Source organism: Giraffa tippelskirchi, chromosome 9 (genome assembly GCF_054371585.1).
Source record: "Giraffa tippelskirchi isolate mGirTip1 chromosome 9, T2T-mGirTip1v1.2.pri, whole genome shotgun sequence".
In the NCBI taxonomy this organism is placed as follows: domain Eukaryota; kingdom Metazoa; phylum Chordata; class Mammalia; order Artiodactyla; family Giraffidae; genus Giraffa; species Giraffa tippelskirchi.
The window spans coordinates 51,771,528-51,793,460 of record NC_137283.1 but is presented as its reverse complement, the minus strand read 5'-3'; the positions used below and the strand labels follow the sequence as shown (position 1 = coordinate 51,793,460).

The following is a 21,933-nucleotide window of genomic DNA, read 5'->3' as shown; positions in this document are numbered from 1 at the left end:
TTTGCCTTCTATCTTTAATCAGTGATACTTTAATATACAATAAAAAGTTGTTTTTTTTTTTTAAAAGGAGGGCATGAATAGAACCTATCTCATGAGCTATTATGAGGAATCAACACTGTAACCTATTCTGAGTGTAGAGAATGGTGCTGGGCAAAGCGTAGGTGCTATGATGCTTTTCATAAACGTTGTTCCTGTTATGACTCATCAACGGTTCTAACTCTGACTCCATTGAGACAGTAACCAGCAGAGAGCAAGGCGGAGCTCCTTGGTTACGATGAAGAAATCCAGGCAGTATGGTGGAGTTCTCAAGAGTATGCCTGCCTCATGGGTGTTTATTCCCAGGGCCCTGCTTGCACAGGTGTGGTACGGTTTATAAGTCAGCCGTGGCCACAGAATATGTAATAGTGAAAGCCTGGAAGCAGCCTAAATGTCTGTGAACAAGAGACTGGTTAAGAAATCTATGACTCACCCAAAGAAAGAAATGTTAGCCCTCTAAGAGAACAAGCCAGCTGCATGTGAAATGATGTGAAAAGGCTTCCAAGAGTATTGTTAAATGCAAAAAGCAAAGGGCAGTGCACTTTTACTTTCTGTGTTAAAAAAAAAAGCAAGAAAGAAACGTACATGCCTGTGTACTTTGGTCATAGGATGTGTCTGGAGGGGCACCAGAGACTCCTTTCACCACATGTGCTCATTTGCACCTTTTGAACTTGAAGCCATATACTTATATTACTTATTTAACAACCACACACACACACAAAAAGGAGTAAGCAGAAAATTGGTGCTGATTCAAAAATCAGCACTCCAGTTCACTGTGTTCTGCTAAACATATTTCACTGCACTCTGAGCAGATGGCCCAGGAGGGGTTGGGCCAGGGCCAGGGGGCAGCCTCCTTCCCCCATGGGTGTGTGGGGAGCCTTGTGGAGAGCCACGTGGGGCCCTGTGGCCAGGCACATGCCTGCAGCTGGGTCTTCCTGTGCAGTGGAAGGCCCGGGGTGTGGGGCTGAGACTGGTCAAGAGCGGGCGCCGGTAGCACACGCAGGGCAAGGTCACGGTACTCATATCTGGGTCTGGCCTGGACAGCTTTCCAGGGCAGACAGTCATGAGACACAGGCTCGTTAGAAGTGCCGGGAAAGGGCCTTCATTGAAGCTGCTTCTCTCCATTCATGGGACAGTTCCACAGTGAAACTTGGGACCAGAAAGAAAGTGTAAGTTTCAGGAAACAGCTTTGGAAGGGCCAGGGTTTCCTGGCCTGCTTGAGGCATCCGTGGGATGGAAAGAGCCCAGAGGAACCTGGGTTCTTAGTTCTTCATCCATCCGCCTGGCTGAAACACAAAGATTCTTTTCAGAGCTCTCCCTGAAGTAGCCCTCCAGCTTTAGGACACTCACCGCATTGTGTGCTGGGACATTCCCTGTAGCCCAGCAAATGGGACAGAAAGGCCCTTTCAGTTAACTGCAAAATAAGCAGGGCTCCGTCCAAGGATGGGGGCCCTTTGCCTCCTGGGCCCCCTGGTAATTCATTGGCTGTCTGAGCACCGTTTACTGCCTCCAGTCTGTTGGACGAGGGTTTTTCAAATGCCGTTTAGTCAATGATTCTTTATACATGCTTATATAAAAAACATATATGTAGGCATGCAAACAGATATTCTTCAGTCCAATACGTTCCCTCATATGTTCAGACACACACACATACAATTTTATGTAGTCATACTCGTGCCTGGCAAATATACGATCTCCGAGGCAGATCAAATATTTGGTACAAGGTGATCAAACAAGATCTGCAGAAGGTTTGTAGTGACACAGAGAGTTACAAGAGGAAGAATACAGTCTCCTCTGTATTCTTCTCCAAACTGCTTCTCTGAATCTGGGTCACTGTTAAGTCCAACGAATTCTTTTGTTGTCGTTGTTGATTTAATTACTATGGACATGTCTTTATAGCGTATTTATTCATTTATTTTAATAGTTTTATTGATTTATTTTTGGCTGTGCTGGATCTCCATTGCTGCACGCGGCCTTTTCTCTAGTTGCGGCGAGTGGGGGCTACTCTCTAGTTGCAGGGCACGAGCTTCTCACTGCGGTGGCTTCCCTTGTTGTGGCGCACAGGCTTAGTTGCCCCGTGGCATGTAGGGTCTTCCTGGACCAGGGATCAAACCTGCGTCCCCTGCATTGGCAGGCAGATTTTTAACCCTAGGGAGTTCCGAAGTCCAATTAATTCTCTCTGTGGATGGTAACGCCTGTACTTCCTCTTCTCATGTGACTCATGCATTCATTTATCAGGCATTTGGGGGCCCTTACCACACACCAGGCACTGTTTTGCTTTCCTGGGCTATTGTGATGAACAAAATGGGCAGAGATGGGGCCTCGTGATGTTTGCATTCTGGTGAGGAGACAGCTGGTCACTGTGGGAGCAGGTGGGGTTGGGGATGGAGAGGGGGCAGGCAGACTTCCCAGGGAAGTGACCGTTGAGTGGAGACCTGAGGACTATAGAGCAGGGAGTCAGAGGCATATCTGTGGAGCAGTTCTAGGCAGAAGAGACAGTGACTCTCTTGTCTCTCTAGTTACATTGAGCTCACTTGGCAAAAGGCAGCCCTACTTAGACCCAACTCCACACCCACATCTGTGCAACGGAACCTCGGCTGGAGAGACACGTGCCCTGTGCTGGCCAGCCTTCTTGTGGTTCAGGGCCAGGATCTTGGGTGGGAGTGGAGGTGGGGGTGGGGAGCACAGGGGGAGGCTTCATGCTTCCATCATGAATTCTTCTTCAGCCCATTCACGCTTTCATTGCCCTAAACAGCCAATTCCCTGCAGCCATATCCCCAGGTCACTCTCAGCTAACTCTCTGTACCTCCTATCAGTTCAGTTCAGTCACTCAGTCATGTCTGACTCTTTGCAACCCCATGGACTGTAGCATGCCAGGCTTCCCTGTCCCCCACCATTTCCCAGAGTCTGCTCAAACTCATGTCGTTGAGTCAATGATGCGATCCAACCATCTCGTCCTCTGTCGTCCCCTTCTCCTCCTGTCCGAAATCTTTCCCAGCGTCTTTTCCAATAAGTTGGCTCTTTGCATCAGGTGGCCAAAGTATTGGAGCTTCAACTTCAGCATCAGTCCTTCCAATGAATATTCAGGACTGATTTCCTTTAGGATGGACTGGTTGGATCTCCTTGCAGTCCAAGGGACTCTCAAGAGTCTTCTCCAGCATCACAATTCGAAGGCATCAATTCTTTGGCGCTCAGCCTTCTTTATGGTCCAACTCTCACACCTGTCCATGACTACTGGAAAAACCACACCTTTGACTATATGAACCTTTGTCAGCAAAGTGATGTCTGTGCTTTGTAATACACTGTCTAGGTTTGTCATAGCTTTTCTTTCAAGGAGCAAGCGTCTTTTATTTTCATGGCTGCAGTCGCCATCTGCAGTGATTTTGGAGCCCAAGAAAATAAAATCTCCTACTGTTTCCATTGTTTTGCCATCTATTTGCCATGAAGTGATGGGACCGGATGCCATCATCTTTGTTTTTTGAATGTTGAGTTTTAAGCTAGCTTTTTCACTCTCCTCTTCACCTTCATCAAGAGGCTCTTTAGCTCCTCTTCTCTTTCTGCCCTTAGTATGGTGTCATCTGCATGTCTGAGGTTGTCTACCTGCCGATGAACCACATTTTCGATTTACAGAGTACAAAGCACTGTCATGTGTATTGCATTATTTGTTCCTTGTCACAACGCTGGCAAATAGATTCACTAATTCATTTATTCAACCATTAAGTACTGTGTTATATAGATACTGGGCATACAGACATGGTCTAATGGGGTGGAAAACGAGCCAACCACCAAAAAACCACATGTAAACAGATAAATATAAATAGTGATCAGAACTGATGAGGAAATAAAGAGGGTGCTGAAAAAGAAGGGTTCTAGAGACGGTTATTTTGGCAGAGATGGTAAGGATGAGCCACGGAGAAGTTCAAGGGCCAGCTCTGGGCAGACACCAGGAAGCTCCGGCAAGTAGTGGCAGGGAAGACTCCCCAATCAGACCTGCCTCCAGGGAGGCAGACCCTGCCAGGGCAGGAAGGCCGTTGTGGGGTCGGTTTCAATACAAGTCCCTGGTAAGCACTGAGGGTTTAACCAGGGAACTGACTGGTCTGGTATCGGCCTTAGGATCACGATGTCTGCTCTCTGGGAAATAAAACCTCTCCAGGGTCACCTCGGAGGTGGTGCAGGGAGTGGTGGGCCTTGCTAGGGCACCCAGGAGTCAGGCCTGGCACCCCCAGAGTCGCACGGATCTACTTGGGGGATCAGAAATCCTCCCATGAATAATGAGCCAGCAGGGCACGTGAATTTATGGCCGAACAGAGGGACTTAGGACGCTGGCTCCGGGCAACAATGTGCCTTTTAACCCCCTTTCAGAGGACCTGGGCACCCATCCACACTTTGCTAGTCATGATGGCATATTGGACACTTTTTCCTCGATGCCTCAGTCTCCCTACCTGTCCAAGAGAACTTGGGCCAGCCCACAGGTGACTCCGTGGGTCGCCAGTCCTGCACCTTGTGTAGGGGCATGGGCAAGGCCGGGGCAAAGCCGGAACAAGGGGTTGGCTTTCCACTCGGGGAACTGAGGTACGAGGGGGCGAGGAACGCGCGACCTCGAGACTCCTGCCAAGCTCAAGCGGCATGTCTCCGGTCCACGCAAGCCGTGCAGGTCGCCTGCCAGCGATCCCCGCGGAGTGGCCTCCGCCCCGCTCTGCCCAAGGACCGGAGCCGGGCCGGACTTCTCCGGGGGCGGCCCCGCGCTCGAGAGCTGGAAGAGGCGCGCGGGACACACCTCCAGGTTCCCCAGCCCGGTCGGGCTCGGGCCTGCCCCGGGGCGCCCGCCGCCGCGCGCGCCGACCCCGCCCCTCTCCCGCGCCCCCGCCCCTCGGCCGCCGCCTCCGCCTCCGCCTCCTCGCAGGCCCGCGACGTGCCCGGCCGGCGACCGAGCGGCGGGGACGGCGTCCGGCGCACTCACTTCCGCGTCCCGCCGCCCTCCGGCTCGCGCGCGCCCAGCCACCGCCGCCATCGGACAATAGACCGCCCGCCCGGCTGCCGTGAACTTCCCGCCGGGGCCCGGCCGGCCCGTGTGCCCCGGATCCCGATCCTCGATCCGTCCCCGCGCCGGCCACGATCGCTGCTCCGCTCCACCAGGGGAAGCCGCGGAGGACCGAGCGCCTGGTACGTGCTCGAGCCTCCCGCCGCCGCGCCTTCGCTTCGGCCCGGCCGGTCCGGGGCCCTCTGCGCTCAGCTCACTGAGCAACTTTCCCTCCGTCCAGCGGCTGCTGCCTTCTTGTGGGTGTCTTGAGTTTGGTTGCTTAAGGAGGATGTGATTTTTTTTTTTTTCTTCCGTATTTCTTTTCCGTTTTATGATTTGAAACGGAGAAAAGAACTCACAGCCAGCTCGGACAGCCAAGCGCCGCCAGCCGCCCCCACGCGGACACCTCCGAGGGGAAGGGGAATTGGAAGCAAATTGGGCCCAAGTGACTTTGAGGCCTTAGCATCCGCTGGACTCTAAGGCCCGGGGTCATGACTCTCCTGGTGGGCAGGTGGAAGGCTGTACCTGTCCTGGGCTGGACTTGAGTGTCCACGCTCTGCCAGGACCCCCACCGCCCCACCTCCACGCACTCAACTAGGCTAGGCCGGGTCAGCAACATGGATAAGTACGACGACCTGGGCCTGGAGGCCAGTAAGTTCATTGAGGACCTGAACATGTACGAGGCCTCCAAAGATGGACTCTTCCGAGTGGACAAGGGTGCAGGCAACAACCCGGAGTTCGAGGAAACCCGCAGGGTGTTTGCTACCAAGATGGCCAAAATCCACCTCCAGCAGCAGCAGCTCCTGCAGGAGGAGACCCTGCCCAGGGGGAGCCGGGGCCCCGTTAACGGCGGGGGGCGCCTGGGCCCACCGGCCCACCGGGAAGCTAGTGGGGGCAGCAAGCTGGCCACGGACGGTGCTGCCAAGCCCCCTCTTGCTGCCTCGACTGTGGCCCCTGGGACGACCAGCACCGTGGTGCCTGGGCAGCCCTTGTACCCACCCCAGGAGCAGAGGGGGACCAAACTATACGTCCGTGGCTCGAGGCAAGGCAGCCAAGACTGTGGGTCCAAGGAGAGCATGGCAAGTTCTGAGATGTCTGCTTTCCATCGGCCAGGCCCCTGTGAGGATCCCTCCTGCCTCACCCACGGAGACTATTACGACAACCTGTCCTTGGCAGGCGCCAAGTGGGCTGACGACCCGGGAGTGTCCCCTGGCATCAGGCTGGGTGTAGGAAGTGGGTGGTCTGGGACCCCAGGGAGCGACCCGCTGCTGTCTAAGCCCTCCAGGGATCCTCACCTGTACCACCAGCAGCTCTTCCCAGGCTCCAGCAGGTCTTTGCAGAGTGGCCAGGATGGTGGGCTTGGAGGAGGCAACAGCGGGAAGCCTGCGGGCGTCTGGACCACCGCCTCCTCCCAGCGAGTGAGCCCTGGCCTCCCTTCCCCGGGCCCAGAGAATGGGGCCCTCCCGAGGTCTGCTCAGCCCAGGACCCCTTCTTTCTCAGCATCCCTAGCCCTGAACCGGCCCAGTCAAGGGTCGCTTCCCAGAACAAACTCGGGGGTAGGGATTGAGGTTTCAGGCACAATGCCCAAACCCACTGTAGATCCTCAACCCTGGTTCCAAGATGGGCCCAAATCTTACCTTTCTAGCTCTGCCCCTTCATCCTCGCCAGCCAGCATGGACCATATGCAGGCGGGTGTTGTCCCTGGGCTGGGTCCCAAGCCTGGCTGTACAGATCCTGGCGTTGGTCCCAAGCTCAGCCCCAACAGCCTTGTCCATCCAGTGATGTCCACCCTGCCTGAGTTATCTTGTAAAGAAGGTGCCTCCGGCTGGGCCTCTGATGGCAGCCTGGGGCCTGTGCTCCCAGAGGCACCGAGTTCTCCCAGAGTGAGGCTACCCTGCCAGACACTCATCCCGGGCCCTGAGCTTGGACCCACGGCCGCCGAATTGAAGTTAGAAGCCCTCACCCAGCGTCTGGAGCGGGAGATGGATGCTCACCCAAAGGCTGATTACTTTGGTGAGTAGTGAGAGGCTGGCGTGGTTGCCAACAGTGGGTGATGGGGTCCCTGCACTTGGGCATTAGGGGGAAGTGCCCCCCGCCCCCCACCAGGGATGCTGTTGCTCTCCTTGAGTGGGCCTGTCTTTTTTTTTTTTTTTAATTTCCTCTTTCAGCTGCTTCTTCTGAAACTTGAAAAGAGACTTGAAATCATCACTAGGCAGAAAGCGGATCTTGCTGCCGGTGGTTACCCACGTGCAAAGGGCGGGATTGCTCATCACTGCTCCCCCCAAAAAGGGAAATCCGTCACTTTGGATTTCAAGGGTTTCGGGAGTGACTTAGAACCTGTCGCAGTGACTGGCTCAGGCAGGACCCGAATGGGCTGCTTAAAAGGTCCATGTACCCCAGAGAATTTGTTCCATCAGTTGTTGGCTGTGCCAGGGGAGTCTGGCTATCAGAGGACTAGTGGTCGGGCCCGGGCTCTCTGTGGCTCCCTGTGTGCACATGTGTCAGCCTGCATGTTCTGTGTTCAGCGGAGGGAGGTCAGTGGAGGGAGGCTGACCTAACTGAGGTCAGCCTTCTGACCTGGAAGGCTTTGTTCTAGAGCAGTCTTTCTCAAAGTATAGTCTGAACCTGCAACATCCTTTTGCCTGGGAACTAGTTAAAAATGCAAATTCTTAGGTCCCACCCTAAACCTACTGCATCAGAAACTCTGGCGTGGGGCCCAGCAATTGGCATTGTTCACAAGCCAGCCCCGGTCCTGAAATTCTGGGAAATTGGAGACCTGTGCATGAGGTACCTTCCAACTCAGCACCCCCATCCTGACTCCTAGCTGGCAGCCAGGTTACACCCACAGTCATGGCTCCTAAGAGAATGGAAGATGCTCCTTGTTGGTTTTACTCCCTCTTGCAGGCTTTGTTTTATTCTCTTTTTAAAGCCACAAAGTCTTGGAGATTGCTGGCTTCAGCTTTTTTTTTTTTTTCCTCCGCGTAGAGTTTGGAGGCAGCAGAAAAGCAGAGATACCATCCTGTTGAGTAACGATGTAGCCATCTCACAGAAGCGCTAACTAGAAAGACAGCCTATTGTTAGAAGAGCCTGAGTTTTATTTATTTTTTTAAATTACTTTTTATTGGAGGATAGTTGCTTTACAGTGTTGTGTTAGTTTCTGCTGTTCAGCAGAGAGAATCAGCTATATGTATACCTCTTGCTGGGATTGCCTTCTCATTTAGATCGCCACACAGCATAGAGTAGAGTTCTGAGCCGTACAGTAGTTTCTCGTTTTATTTTTTGCATGGTATCAATATTTTATTTTAGCTTTTCATTTTTGAACTGTGCGTAACTGAGGTCACCATTTCCCTGTATGCATGCTGTTGGCGGGGGCAGGGAAGGCCCTGCACAGGGAGGGCCTTGCTGCTGTCCGTCCACCCCATCCTGCGTGAATGAATGATTCTGTCCCGAGGTGCTTGGAGGGACGGGTCTGAGGCAGGGGCACCGTGTTCTTGCTTTTCATGAGAGCCTCACAGGAACAGCTCTCACACCACCCTGGACAGTCAGAGGTCAGGGTGGCTGTTTACTTTGCCGTTTATGTTTTAGAGCATGTAGCACCCTCTCACTGTGAACCACCCTCTCACTGTGAATCTCTTCTCCTTTGCAAATCCCCCTCTTTGGGAATAATACTTTTCTCTGGAAATACTGTGGGTTTTGTTTTTTTCAGTTTAAACTGTTGTATTTTTCTTCCAGTTTTATTGAGATGTAATTGACACACAATGTTGTATAAGTTTAAGATGCACAGCGTAATAGTTTCTTTAAAAGATTTCTAAGTTTTTTGTTTTTTAAAAGGTTTTTAAGCAAATTTATTTATTAGTTTATTTTTAGCAGTGCTGGGTCTTCGTTGCTGCTTTTGGGCTTTCTTTCTCGTTGCGGCGAGCTGGGGTGACTCTTGTTGAGGCGCACAGGCTCTAGAGCGTGGGCTCAGTAGTTGTGACACGTGGACTTAGTTGTCCTGTGGCATGTGGGATCTTCCCAGACCAGGGATTGAACCCTTGTTCCCTGCCTTGGAAGGAGGATTCTTTGCCACTGAGCCACCAGGAGGGCCTCAGCGTAATGATTTGATTTACATGCATCATAAAGTGATGATAACAATAAGGTTAGTGAACATCCATCATCTCATCTCAAAAAATTACTTTTTCCTTGTGATAAGAACTCCGGATTTCCTCTGTTAACTTTCATATACAACATATAGCAATGTTAATTATATTTATCGTGTTGTACATTATGCCTTTGACTGCTTTCGTGTCCCATTCCCCCACTGAAGTGAAGTGAAAGTTGCTCAGTCGTGTCTGACTCTTTGCAACCCCATGGACTGTAGCCTGCCAGGCTTCTCTGTCCATGGACCCCTCTAGGCCAGAATACTGGAGTGGGTAGCTGTTCCCTCATCCAGGGGATCTTCCCAACCCAGGGATCGAACCCAGGGATAGAACCCAGGTCTTCCACATTGCAGGTGGATTCATGCATTCATTCATTCATTCACCGTCTGAACCCCACCAGGGAAGCCCAAAGAAGCACATACCTTCCCTGATGGTAGCCACAAATCCGATCTCTTTTTCTATGAGTTTGTTTTTGAAGTATAATTGACCTACAACACTGTTAGTTCCTATTATGCAATGTAATGATTCAGTATTTCTGTACATTTCTGACTGTCACAAGTCAGTCTAGTTACAGTATGTCATTATATGAAGATATTATATTGTTATTGACTATATTCCCCACACTGTACATTTCATATCCATGACTAGTTTATTTTGCAACTGAAACTTTGTACCTGTTACCCTCCTTCAGCTATTTCTTTCCTCCCTTACTCCCTTCCTTTCAGGCAACCACCTGTTTGTTCTCTGTATCTATACCTCTGTTTATGTTTTTTGTGTCTGTTTGTGTGTGTTGGGTTTTTTTTAGATTACACATATATGTGAAATACAGTATTTGTCTTGAACTTTTAATTTCCAGCTCATTAAACAACAAACAGCAGTTTTATTTTTGGAGGGAGGCAAGTTTACACACCAGATCACTATTAGCTAGCGCTCTCCATTCATTCATCCCATATTTATTGAGCGCCTGCCTTGAGGTACCGTAGTACACGGGGCAGATGGAAACTCCTACTTCTCCAGAGCAGGTGGTGCAGGAGAGGGAGGCAGGAGATGAACAAAATAAATAAGCAGGTATGAGGGAGGGAAACAGGAAGTGGAGAGGATGGAGCCTCAGGGCAGGGAGTCAAGCCAGGGAGGTTTCTGGTTTTCAAGCAGATGATCAGGGGAAATCCCATCGAGAAGGTGGCTTTGGAGCTAGGCTTGAAGGAGGCAAGGGGGTGACCCTCGAGTCTGCCCTGGGAAAGGGCATGCTCAGCAGGGCAGACAGCAGGAGCAGAGGCCCTTGGGGCCTGTTTACTTTATTCATATGACGTTAGGAAGCCCATTTCACCAGCCTGGAAACTGAGGTTCAGAGAGGTTAGATGACTGATCCCAGGTCTCACAGGGCCTACTGGGTACAGCTGAGGTCTGAGCCCCACAGTTGGGCCTCCCTGCCATTCCTCTTTATTATTATTACTATTTTTTTAATGTGCTATTCTCACATACTTGTTAAAAATGAAATTTGTTTTCTTTATTCTTTTAAATATATTTTATTTATTTATTTGGCTGCATCAGGTCTTAGTTACCGCATGCGGAACCTTTGTTGCGTCGTGCGGGGTCTTTCGTTGCGATGCGTCGACTCTCTAGTTGTGGCTCGCGGGCTACAGAGCGCACAGGCTTTAGTAGTTGCAGCGCGAGGACTTAGTTGTTCTGTGGCATGTGGGATCTTAGTTCCCCCACCAGGGATCGAACCCGCATTCCCTGCATTGCAAGCCAAATTCTTAACCACTGGACCACCAGAGAAGCCCCTCTTCCCACTCTTCTAACCAGCATTGCCCAGCTGCCTCCCAAGCACAGACGTGAAAGCCTGCTTTATTTATTTACTTTTATGGTTTGGGTGGACTCTGGGAGTTGGTGATGGACAGGGAGGCCTGGCGTGCTATGGTTCATGGGGTATCAAAGAGTCAGACACGACTGAGCGACTGAACTGCACTGATGGTTTTTTCCTTTAATCAAGAAGAACTTCCTATAACATAAAATTGATCTCTTTAATTAGTTTAAAAAGCAGGCAGTGGCATTTAGCACTTTCGCCATGTTGTGCAAACAACCACCCCGTCTAGTTCCAAAGCATTTTCGTCACCCCCAGAGGAAACTCACACAGATAACTCAGTTGCTTCTCAATCCCTCATCTCTCCCAGCTCCTGGCAGTGACCAACCTGTGTTCTATCCCTCTGACTTTACCTATTCTACCTCTCTATGAAATGTAGAGGGAATCATATCTAATTTATTTTTTCACTAAGCATTACAGCTGCATGTAGAAAACTCCAAAGACGGAAAAACAGGTAGAGTGAAGCGTTTGTCTCCTTCCCACCCCAGTTTGTAGCTGAGCATCCTGGTGTGTGAGTACGTGCGTGTATCTCTCTGTGGGTCGCAGCCAGGCCTGCTGTCTACCTTCTCTCTGCCTTTCCCTCCGAACAGTGCGTCTTGGCAGCTGTTATACATCAGCACGTGTTGAGTTGACTCAGTGTCACCCTCTCTGCATGTGCTCTGGTCACGTAAGTAGCCTCATGTGGACTTCAGGCCAACTGCAAATTGCAAGCCTAGCCTGGGACAAACTCCCAGGGGCGGTGGACTACATTTGTGCCCTTTAAGTGTTGTCTAGTTGCCCACCGCTGAGCTCATGAGGGGACCCCACTGGCCATCATATAGGAGAGCTTTGGTAGCTGAGCTTCCAGCTGCTCTAATGGAACCGGCCACATGGCCGAGGAGGACATGTCTCCTGTGAGCACCTGGCCGTCAAGGTGTGGCCCAGCCCTGCTGTGGAACCTTGAACACACCCTAGGCCCTTCCAGGCCTCTTCCCTTCTCCATAACACGAGGCGCTTGGCCTGTTGAGGGGCTCACATCAGCAGATGCCTTTCCCTTCTCTAGATCTGGTGTTATCTGAAAGATTTCTGTCTGTCCAACACACTAAATAAAGATGAAATTTTACTTCTAAATAACGTAAATTAGAGCAAACTCTGGGAGATAGTGCAGGACAGGGCGCCTGGTGTGCTGCAGTCTGTGGGGTCGCAAGGAGTCAGACACACCTTAGCGACTGAACAACGAGAAGAATATCTGTTGATACAAGGCTCTTGCCAGAGAGAATCAGGGAAATGCAGTCGTCCCCGTTAGAGTCAATGTAATTCTAGCCAGAAGCAAAGCGGAGTTGATGTTAGAGTTGGTTACCTGGACCCCTTCCTGGACATGACCTTGTGGGAAGACTTTGTGAATCCCCAAGATCACCTTCAGGGACCCTTGGGTCTGAAGACACCTCAGTGTCCGGTTATCGATCAGCTCATCATGGAGGACCTTTCTGGCACTTTCCATGGCCCGGTCTTGTGGGTTTGGGACACTTTGGTCCCAGGAAGGCATTGCTTCCCCTGGTCCTTCTGCCATGTTCCTCTGTGGCCACATTGTGTGTTTCTTCCTTGAGGAAAGAGTTGATGCTGCTGAAAGGACGCCGTCGGGTTCCTCCTCCGGGGCCTCGTGCTTGGAAGATGTCGCTGTGTGGTTGTTTTCACACCGGTGGGTTCACTGCAGAGAAAGTGGAGAGGCCCTCGTGGCTTTTGTTTACTCTCTCACCTTTTCCTCCTCAGTGGCCGTCTGTCCCCTCACGCTGGGCATCTCCTCCCCTTCTACAGAAAAAGGACACAGATAAACCACCCATCACCGGCGGGGTGACCGGGAAAGCTGACTCCAAGGCAGAGTCTAGTGGGCAGGGGGCGGCCTAGGGGACGCTGCTGGGACGGTGTGTGTGGAGGGCGGGGGGACGCAGGAGTGGGCAAGGGAGAAGCCCTGGCTGCAGTGTGGGCCTGACCAGCCTGGGCCGACCCCAGGGGGCTCTGGGGCTGGAAGAGCCCTTCAGAGCTGCCCCGAATTGGGGTGGGACAACCTGGCCTTCACACCCTACCCCTTGGTCCTCTCCAGGTGGGCATGACCGGCAAGGCGCCTCCATGTAGCTGGGGCCGTGCCCGAAGGGGCTGACAGGTGAGGGCCACCCCCCTGCACCCCTAGCCACCACGCCAGGCTCCTTCAGTGTAGGGCGATCTGGGCACCCCACCACATCCCCTCTTCAGGGCAGATAAGACCCCACTCTCAGTGACCTTGGCCGTGATTTTAATCACCGTGATGGCTGTTGAGCGCCTGTATTTAACCTGCATAGCCAGACTCCACTCTCCTCCATTTACAGTTGAGGAACCCAGGCTGTGAAGTGTTCAGGACCACACTGTGGTCAGCGGTGGTGCTACCACACCAGTTGGGGCTCCGACTCCCCGAATGGAGAACTAGGCAGCGTTTCCGGGCTGAGGTGAATGTTCTCTGTGGGCCCCTCCAGATTCAGTCTCCGCTCAGCTGCTGCGGAGGTATCAGTGGGCTCCCTGCCCTTTCCAGGGTCAGGTCTCTGGACCTGCAGCTCCCCCGGGGTCTCCCCCCCACCCTGCTGTGGGGGACTGGGCACTACTGGTGCCACCCATGACAGTCACACTCTGTTAGGTGGTGGCGGGGCAAGAGGAAGCTGGTTCCAGGGTCTCTGTCACCCAGCAAGTGGACGGATGGGCACTTGCCCACCTGCACGCCTGGCTACGTCTTCAGTTTTCCTGTCTTGGGTGGACATTCCTGCAGCAGTATGTGAGCTCAGAAAACTGTTAACAGCAGACTCGCCTTAGCCTGGGAGCCTGAGGAGAGGTATGACTCCTCCTGGGGATGGCCCAGCCCTGCCAGGGGCCAGGGAGCCTGTCATACCTGATTTTGTTTTACTAGAAGCGCAGGAGATGAAGTAAGCGTCCAGACAAGGAACCCATACGTGTCCTCTCTGCTCCCTCCCATCTGACCGTCTCTTCAACATTGAGCTGCAAGTTGTCTTAATGGCCTTTTAAGTCTCATCTGACTTCCAGGCTTCCCTGGTGGCTCAGTTGGTAAAGAACCTGCCTGCCAACACAGGAGACGTGGGTGCTGCCTCTGGGTTGGGAAGATCCCCTGGAGAAGGAAATGGCAACCCACTCCAGTATTCTTGCCTGGAGAATCCCATAGACAGAGGAACCTGGTGGGCTACAGTCCATGGGGTCGCAAAGAGTCAGACATGACTTGAGCTTATTTATCTGACTTTATTAGCAACAGATGCTTGAAATGTGGGGTTTAAGTCCAGACTTGAATGAAAAATTGAGAGTGATTTTTCAGAGCATTTGTCACATAACAGGAAACAACGTGGGCCAATCCTATAGAAGGGGGCCCCTCCCAGTTTCAGGACAGTGGCCTGTGTGCACCCCAGAGGCCCCACTCACCCCCCCAGACATCAAGCACTGCTGCTGCTACTGCTGCTAAGTCGCTTCAGTCATGCCCAACTCCGCGTGACCCCATAGACAGCAGCCCACCAGGCTCCTCCGTCCCTGGGATTCTCCAGGCAAGAACACTGGAGTGGGCTGCCATTTCCTTCTCCAATGCATGAAAGGGAAAAGTGAAAGTGAAGTTGCTCAGTCGTGTCCGACTCTTAGCGACCCCATGGACTGTAGCCCCCAGGCCCCTCCATCCATGGGATTTTCCAGGCAAGAGCACTGGAGTGGGGTGCCATTGCCTTCTCCGCAGCAAACCCAAACTGAACACTGAAGTGGCAGAAGGGGGCAGAAGATCAGTAACCCCCTGGGCCTGTCTGAGTAGCTGGCATGACCAAGTGAGGGAACTTCTGCCCACATTCCTTTAGGAAATATGGTATGGCAATTTGGACCTACTGGATCCAGGCTTCCGTAGCCATAGAAGTAAATTTCTGATCCTTTGGTAACTTTTGTAAATGACACTCAAGAGTCTAATTCTGCTTGTCTAGCCCAGCAGGTAGGTGCACATCCTAAGATGAGGGGATGCCTAGCCGTTTAAAAATTGCATAGCATACATGGGATTTTTTTGTTGTTGTTGTAGGCCAGGTAATCTTCCTCTCAAAACCACGAATGTATATATTTTACATTTTTTTTAAAAAAAATTGATGTATAATATACACATATTGGCTTCCCAGGTGGCTCAGTGGTAAAGAATCTGCCTGTCAATGCAGGAGACACAGGAGATGTGGGTTCAGTCCCTGGGTCAGAAAGATCCCCTGGAGGAGGGCATGGCAACCCACTCCAGTATTCTTACCTGAATAATCCCATGGACAGAGAGGAGCCTGGAGGGCTATAATCCATGGGGTCACAAAGAGTCAGATACAACAAAGCGGCTAAACAACAATCACAACAAGAACAAGACACACATATAGATGCTCACAAGGTGAACACGCCTAGAACTCAGATCAAAGCACAGAACAGGACCAGCACCCAAGAAGCTCCCTGCCATGTGCCTCCTACAGTGATCACCACTCTCCACAAGCATAATTGTGGCTTCTGACTGCAAATACGAGATTCTGAGCAATCATGTGGTTTACATGTTTAAACCTGGGCACGCGTGCTAAGTCGCTTCACTCGTGTCTGACTCTGCAACCCTATGGACTGTAGCCCACCAGGCTCCTCTGTCCATGAGATTCTCCAGACAAGAATACTGGAGTGGGTTGCTGTGTCCTCTTCCAGGAGATCTTCCCAACCCAGGGATCAAACTCGAGTCTCTTACATCTCCTGCATTGGCAGGCGGGTTCTTTTCCACTAGTGCCACCTAGGAAGCTCCCTACAACCTTGAGATGATTTAAAAAACCTATCACGCAGGTTTTGGATGGAAGGAGAGCACAGGGCTGATCAGGGTGCAGCCAAGGCTCAGACAGCAAGGAGTGAGTGCCATCAGCGGGGCCGTCCAGCTCGCTCTGTGACAGCGGCTGCTCCCTTGTGGTCAGCGGTCAGGGCTCCGATACTGTTTTGGTCCTCTGTTGCGGTCCAGACAGATGGACGGTTCATCATGTTTTAGCCTTATTCCTACCCCTACCTCTCTCTGTAGGATTTCTCTTCTGAGATTTTAGGGGGGGAGGAATTATGAACAACCCCCAGAATTCATTCAGAGTGAGTCATCTGTTCACTGGGTTCACTTGTCAGCAAGGTACACATGTCCCGGTCCCTGCCGTGCTCTTAGCACTGGACTGGGAAGGACGCTGGAGGGTCAGACTCAAGTCCTCGCACTTGGAGTGACAGCCACTGTCCTGTCACCCCAGCCTCAGGTCCAACCTCGGGGTGTCCCCCGCAGCCCCACCATGATGACCAGCTCCTGTCACACCGACTTCATTGCTGGTCCTGAACTTACAGAGTTCCTTCTCACCCCAGGACTTCTGCTCTTGCTGTTCCCCAGCCCATGTCCTCTGGCCAACATGGCCCTGTCCCCAGCGATCCCCCTCGGGGAAGAAGGGGGGAGCGGATCTCAGCAGCAGCCCTGGTCGGTCCTGACAGCGGTTTCCCACGGCAGCTGCCTCATCCCATCAGGCTGTCTTTCTGAGGTCCTCCCCCCGTGAAATGTTTCTTCTCTGTTCCTTTGTGACCAGGAAAGCATGTCTTGTTTTTTCCATCTGATTCTCCTGCGCTTTTGATTCATAATCCAGAACATCGAATTGACCTGATGTGGCTATTCCTGCCAGAGGGTTTTTAATGTTCCTTTACATCTTTTGATTTATGGCTCCCACTCGGGAGGAGAAACTGTGGAAAAAAGGCATGCATCTGGGAGTGAGGCAACCAGGTGTACCAGGCTACCAGCAGCCCCAGGTGTAACGTGGGGCCACCTGCTCTTCCTGTACTGAGCCCTGGGGCCACTTCTGGGGCCCTTCCTGACCCGAAGTCCTGTAGCTGTGGGTCCAGTTAGATGGCTGGATCTTAGCTGGTCAAGGTAACAGGGGCCTGGACCTCAGCGTTATCCTCAGTGGTGAGAGCCTGGAAAGGCAGAGGGCTGGCCCGCCAAGCCTCCCCGCCCCTTCCAGGCTTCTACAGAATTAAAACAACAACTTGTTTTGTTTAGTTACAGTTGTAAGCAGTAATCATTTTTACTTCAGGCATGCCAGAAAATATATTCAACTAAAACAAGAACCACAGATCACTGACTTGCCTTCTGTCCTTAGAATAATCAGTATTCAGATTTTCTGCAGAAAGTTTCTCATCCCCAATAGTGGCCAGAGCTCATGTGATGCAGGATGGATCATGATTCGTGGCCCTTTGCCAGATGTAGAAGCGTTTACTGAGCTAGAAGCCAGTTTGCTCTGCAGGGCATGTCCGATGAAAGGGAGTTTAGGAAGGACTTGAAGATGTGCTTTGGGAAACAGCCACACGTGGGGAGACAGTGGTATTACAGGGGTCATTCACCCTAGAAACCTTTTGAGGCTCTCAATCTAATTCTAATTTTATTTATTGTTGGCCCTGCTGGGTCTTCATTGCTGCGTGGACTTTTCTCTAGTTGCAGCCAGCGGGGGCCACTCTGTAGTTTCGGCGCATGGGCTCCTCATCGCGCTGGCTTCTCTTGTCACAGGGCATGGGCTGTAGGGCACACGGTCTTCAGTTGTTGCAGCGAGTGGGCTCAGTAGTTGAGGCTCCCGGGCTCTCGAGCAGAGGCTCAGAAATTGTGGTGCACGAGCTTGGTGGCTCCGCGGCATGTGGGATCTTCCTGGATCAGGGATCGAACCCATGTCTCCTGCATTGGCAGGCGGATTCTTTACCACTGAGCCACCAGGGAAGCCCTCTCATTCTAATTAAATTTGGGGTCCGTAGTGTGGGTGGCAGCAGGGGGACTAGCCATGGGATTCACTGAACTTGCTTTTGCTAGCATATCCCAGGGCACCTCTAAGGGCTCTTGTGTTTCTAGGTCTCAGCGTTTCTAGGTCTCAGGCTTAGCACGGGACGGGGGATAGTGGCCTCGGGGCCTTCAGGCCCCTCGTGGGGGCTGGGTGAATGTCTGTTGCAGGAACGGAGGGGCTTCACTTAGAGTGTGAAGGGGGAAGAGGAAAGGATGTTTACCTGGGTTATGGCTCTGAGGTAGTTTTGCTAAAATTTATCGAGCAAGTTGCCCTGTGTCAGGCACTTCGCTAATCATCTCACATGCATTAACATGTTTAATCCTCCCACAACCCTATCTTATGATCCCCATTTTATGGACGGGAAAGCTGAGGTACACAGAAATGAATTAACCTGCCTAAGATATTTGTTAAGGAGCTTTGCTAAGCCCGGGATCCTGACCTGAATGCTGCACTGGCCCTCGGCTCCTGGGAGCACAGTGGCTTTCTGACAAAGGGACCTCAGGGGGCATCATGGCCACGGGTAGGTCAGGCCTGCGGTCTCCCCCTTTTCAGGTGGAGTGATGAGGAAGGCAGACCACAGCGGGGGGATGCCTGGGGTGGCTCGAGGGGTGTATCCCCCTCTTGCAGCCAGGTGTACACTCTGGTTCGTCTTCAGGCCAGGAGCCAGGGGCTCATAGCAGCCCCTACCTGCCAGGTCGTGACGGAACCATGGAGGCTCAGGGGTGTTAATACATACGTGGGCTGCTCAGGAATCTTGACTGCCCACCACCCGTCAGGCCCTGGACCTCTCCTGTTTCCCTGAAGGGTGTGGGTTAGGGCAAGTGGGCCGTGCTGTCGGTAGTGCCCCGTTGTCATGGGGTTATGCCCCAAGGGTTGTGTGCAAGGACGGGGGTGTGCCAGCCCACAGTTTCTTTGGGGGCAGCAGAGTGTCTTGGTCTCGGGGTCAGTATCAATCCCAGGCCATGTGTCTAGATGTTTAAACCCAAACGTCGGACGAAGCTATGCTCAGAGTCCATCTGGCAAACCGAACAGAAACCTTACCCTAAACCAAAACAGGCCTCCAAAATTTCCAAGGCGTGTCAACTGCAGGGTTGTACTTGCCAGAAAATATTTATATCTGTGTCAGGTTTTGTTTTTCATCTGTCCCCTCCCAGGGAAACCAGCTGGACGCAGAACCTCAGGGTCATGTTGGAAGGCCGGAGACTCTCTGCCTGAGTGTTTCTGAGGGAATACTTTAGAGCCAGGTTATTTTTACATTTCGAGAGCCACGAGTTTAGACTTGGCCAAGCTCTCCCCTCATCTGTTTTGTTCTGTGATTTGTCTCCATGTGTCCTGGGGGAGCGCGGTCTGGTTACTCTCGGTCACTGGAAGTTAGTCAGGAGTCCCCCCCCCCACATGTCTTTGTAACATATAGAAGGTTCTGGAAGCCTTCTGTGATGCTGTCATTCAAGAGGAGGGGACTTGAGTTCTGTGGCCAGTCCTGGGAGGTCTAATGACTCAGGTCTTTCAGGATCTCGTAAACAGGGCCCCCATCTTATAATGCAGCCCTGAGCCAGGGTGCACCCATGGCGGCAGCCCTGGGCCTGACTGCATGTGACAGTCACCTCAGCTTCATAAGACAGTAGCAGATTGGCCTTTTGCTGCCTGGGAGCCTGACAGCGGCTTCCCTGTTGGGCCGAATCTCCCTGTGAGCTGAGTTTATGGTTTCCTTTTAGCAGAGTGGAGCCAAATCATGGCCGTGTTTGCTCACAGGACGGGCAGGGCTGGCCCTGGGGAGGAGGTCAGGTTTCCCATCTGCCGAAGCATCTCCTGTTCTGCCCCCCTTTCCCCCTCCTTAGTTCGCATTGCTTCCTGCTGGTGCAGTCAGGTAGTGAATTTAGAGAGAGGCAGATTTCAGGGCTGGGCCCCAGTGTGTTTGCTGACAGCTACGGTCACGTGGAACATGTTGGCAGCAAGATGCGGGCCTTCCTAGCAGTGCTGGAGGGCTGTGCCGGCTCAGACACCCTGCTCCGCTTTGCTGCCCTGGGTTTCCTCACCTGACGGGGACTGGAGGGCCTGGGCTTCTTACAATTCTGTTTCCTCTCCTGTGCTCCGAGCCTCCCGAGCTGGTTTTGGGTTCAGGGCTGTTGGCTGGGAGGAAACGCCTGGCTCTAGGGGTGACGGTGTTTTGGAGGCGGGACCCAGACACTGGATGTGGGGCGTATGGGCATCGGTTGGATAGAAGCGGGTCCTCGCATATGCATCCATCAGTTGGACGGATGGTTTGCTGGCCTGCAGAGAACCCAGCCACAGAGCACAGAAGCTGGAGTGGGGAGGGTGTGATAAACAACAGACGCGCCCCGGGCAGCAGGCCAGTGGGTGGTGATGACAGGCGCTCCTCCTGGTTGACTCGCCACGTCCCTCTGTGAGATCATGTCCCAGCAGAGGTGACGGCGAAATACTCTTGTCCCACTAATAGTGCTTGGTCATCATCAGCCTTGCTCATGAACTCAGAACTGCTTTCTTTTGGGAAACAAAATTGGAGCTCTATGATAAAGCAACTCTTAAGAAATAAGGAAAGGACTTCCCAGGTGGTCCAGTGGTTAAGAGTCCATCTCCCCTGGTCTGGAAGCTAAGATCCTACATGCCTCAGGGCAACAAAGCCCTCATTCCATAAGGAAAGATCCCAAGTACTGCAACTAAGACGCAAGGCAGCCAAATAAATAAATTTGTAATTTTAAAAAAGAAATAAGGACAGTGAGGAAATAAAACCAAACATTGGTTTAGTGACAAGATTCAAAATATAGAACCCCGGGCCTGGTCTGTAGAAGTTACTCATAAAGTATTTGTTGAATGAATGAATCATGGAGTGTATTTATCATGTTACGCAATCAGAGTAAAAAATGGAAATGTTTTGGTTACGATGCCAGCAGGCTGATATGCAGCGGATGCTGCTTCACAGTTTCTCTGTCACTCTTGCCTGGTCATAGCTGTGACGCCCTGTGTTGATGTCTGCCAGACCCTGACCACCTATCTGAGCAGAAGGATGAGCTTATTGAGCAAGGACTTGGGTGACATGGCTGGTGGCAGGTGGGCTAGTCTGTAAGCCTGGAGAAGTCCCGTTCCCCAGGGCAAAGCTGAGATGTGACCATATTTTGGTGAGAAGGAAATTTCAATGGGACAGCATGGAACTTGCGTGCGTCTCTGGATGGTTTCCTGTCTTGCTTGGCCGGGTAGAGCTCTGAAGTCCTGAAGTGGAGTAGTAGGTATGAACCCTAAATAGAACACTGACTTTCCTGTGCACAGAGGCTCACAGGAACCTAACCTTGTGTTTCCTCTGGGAGCAGTGATTTGCTGTTCACAATTTCAGCTTCCCTGGTGGCTCAGTGGCTCAAAGAATCTACTTGCCAATGCAGGTGACGTGAGTTCAATCCCTGGGTCAGGAAGATCCCCTGGAGAAGGACATGGCAACCCCCCCAAAAAGAATACACAAGTATTCTTGCCTGGGAAATCCCATGGACAGAGGGGCCTGGCGGGCTACAGTCCATGGGGTCTCAGAGAGTCGGACACAACTTAGCAACTGCACAACAACAGAACAATTTGGTGTTTGTGGTGACTTTATGGGGCATAAGTGCCTTGAATAATGAGAATCTGCTGTAGTATTCTTTTGTCTGCCTTACTTCACCTAGATAGTGTCTGAAATGAATTTCTGTGGTTGCCTGAATCAGTAGTTGGTCCTCTTATACTGCCTAGTAATACCCCGTGGTATAAATACACATTTTTGTATTTCCCTTTGAAGGAACTGTGGGTTCTCTCAGTGTAGGGCCATGATGAATGTCTGCTGTGATCAGCTGTGTGGACATATGCGCTCATTTCCCTGGGGCACGTATTTCGGAGTGGAAATGCTGGATCATATGGTAGGAGTACGTTTACCTTTTCCAGCAACTGCCAGAAAGTTTCCCAGCATGTGACATTCCTGCCAGCAGTGTGAGAGCCCTCCTGTGGAGTGTGTGTATATGTATGCAGATATCTTTAGTTGAAGTATAGTTGATTTACAAGATTATATTG

General features: G+C 51.9%; 1 protein-coding gene and 1 long non-coding RNA gene across 2 annotated transcripts in view; one reads left to right on the top strand and one right to left on the bottom strand.

The window, feature by feature from the left end:
- The first annotated feature begins 4,927 nt into the window (after positions 1 to 4,927).
- LIMD1 (LIM domain containing 1) overlaps positions 4,928 to 21,933 on the top strand; it is a 71,376-nt gene continuing 54,370 nt past the window's right edge. The window contains exon 1 of the mRNA XM_081526016.1: positions 4,928 to 7,069. Coding sequence (XP_081382142.1) covers positions 5,674 to 7,069 — 1,396 coding nt within the window. The 5' untranslated portion in view covers positions 4,928 to 5,673. The remainder of the gene's footprint in view (positions 7,070 to 21,933) is intronic.
- Positions 12,146 to 19,263, bottom strand: LOC145520177 (uncharacterized). Its single transcript, XR_014064284.1, has 2 exons — positions 18,988 to 19,263; positions 12,146 to 12,847 (listed from the first exon to the last, which is right to left on the bottom strand). It is a non-coding gene; the product is annotated as an uncharacterized LOC145520177 (long non-coding RNA).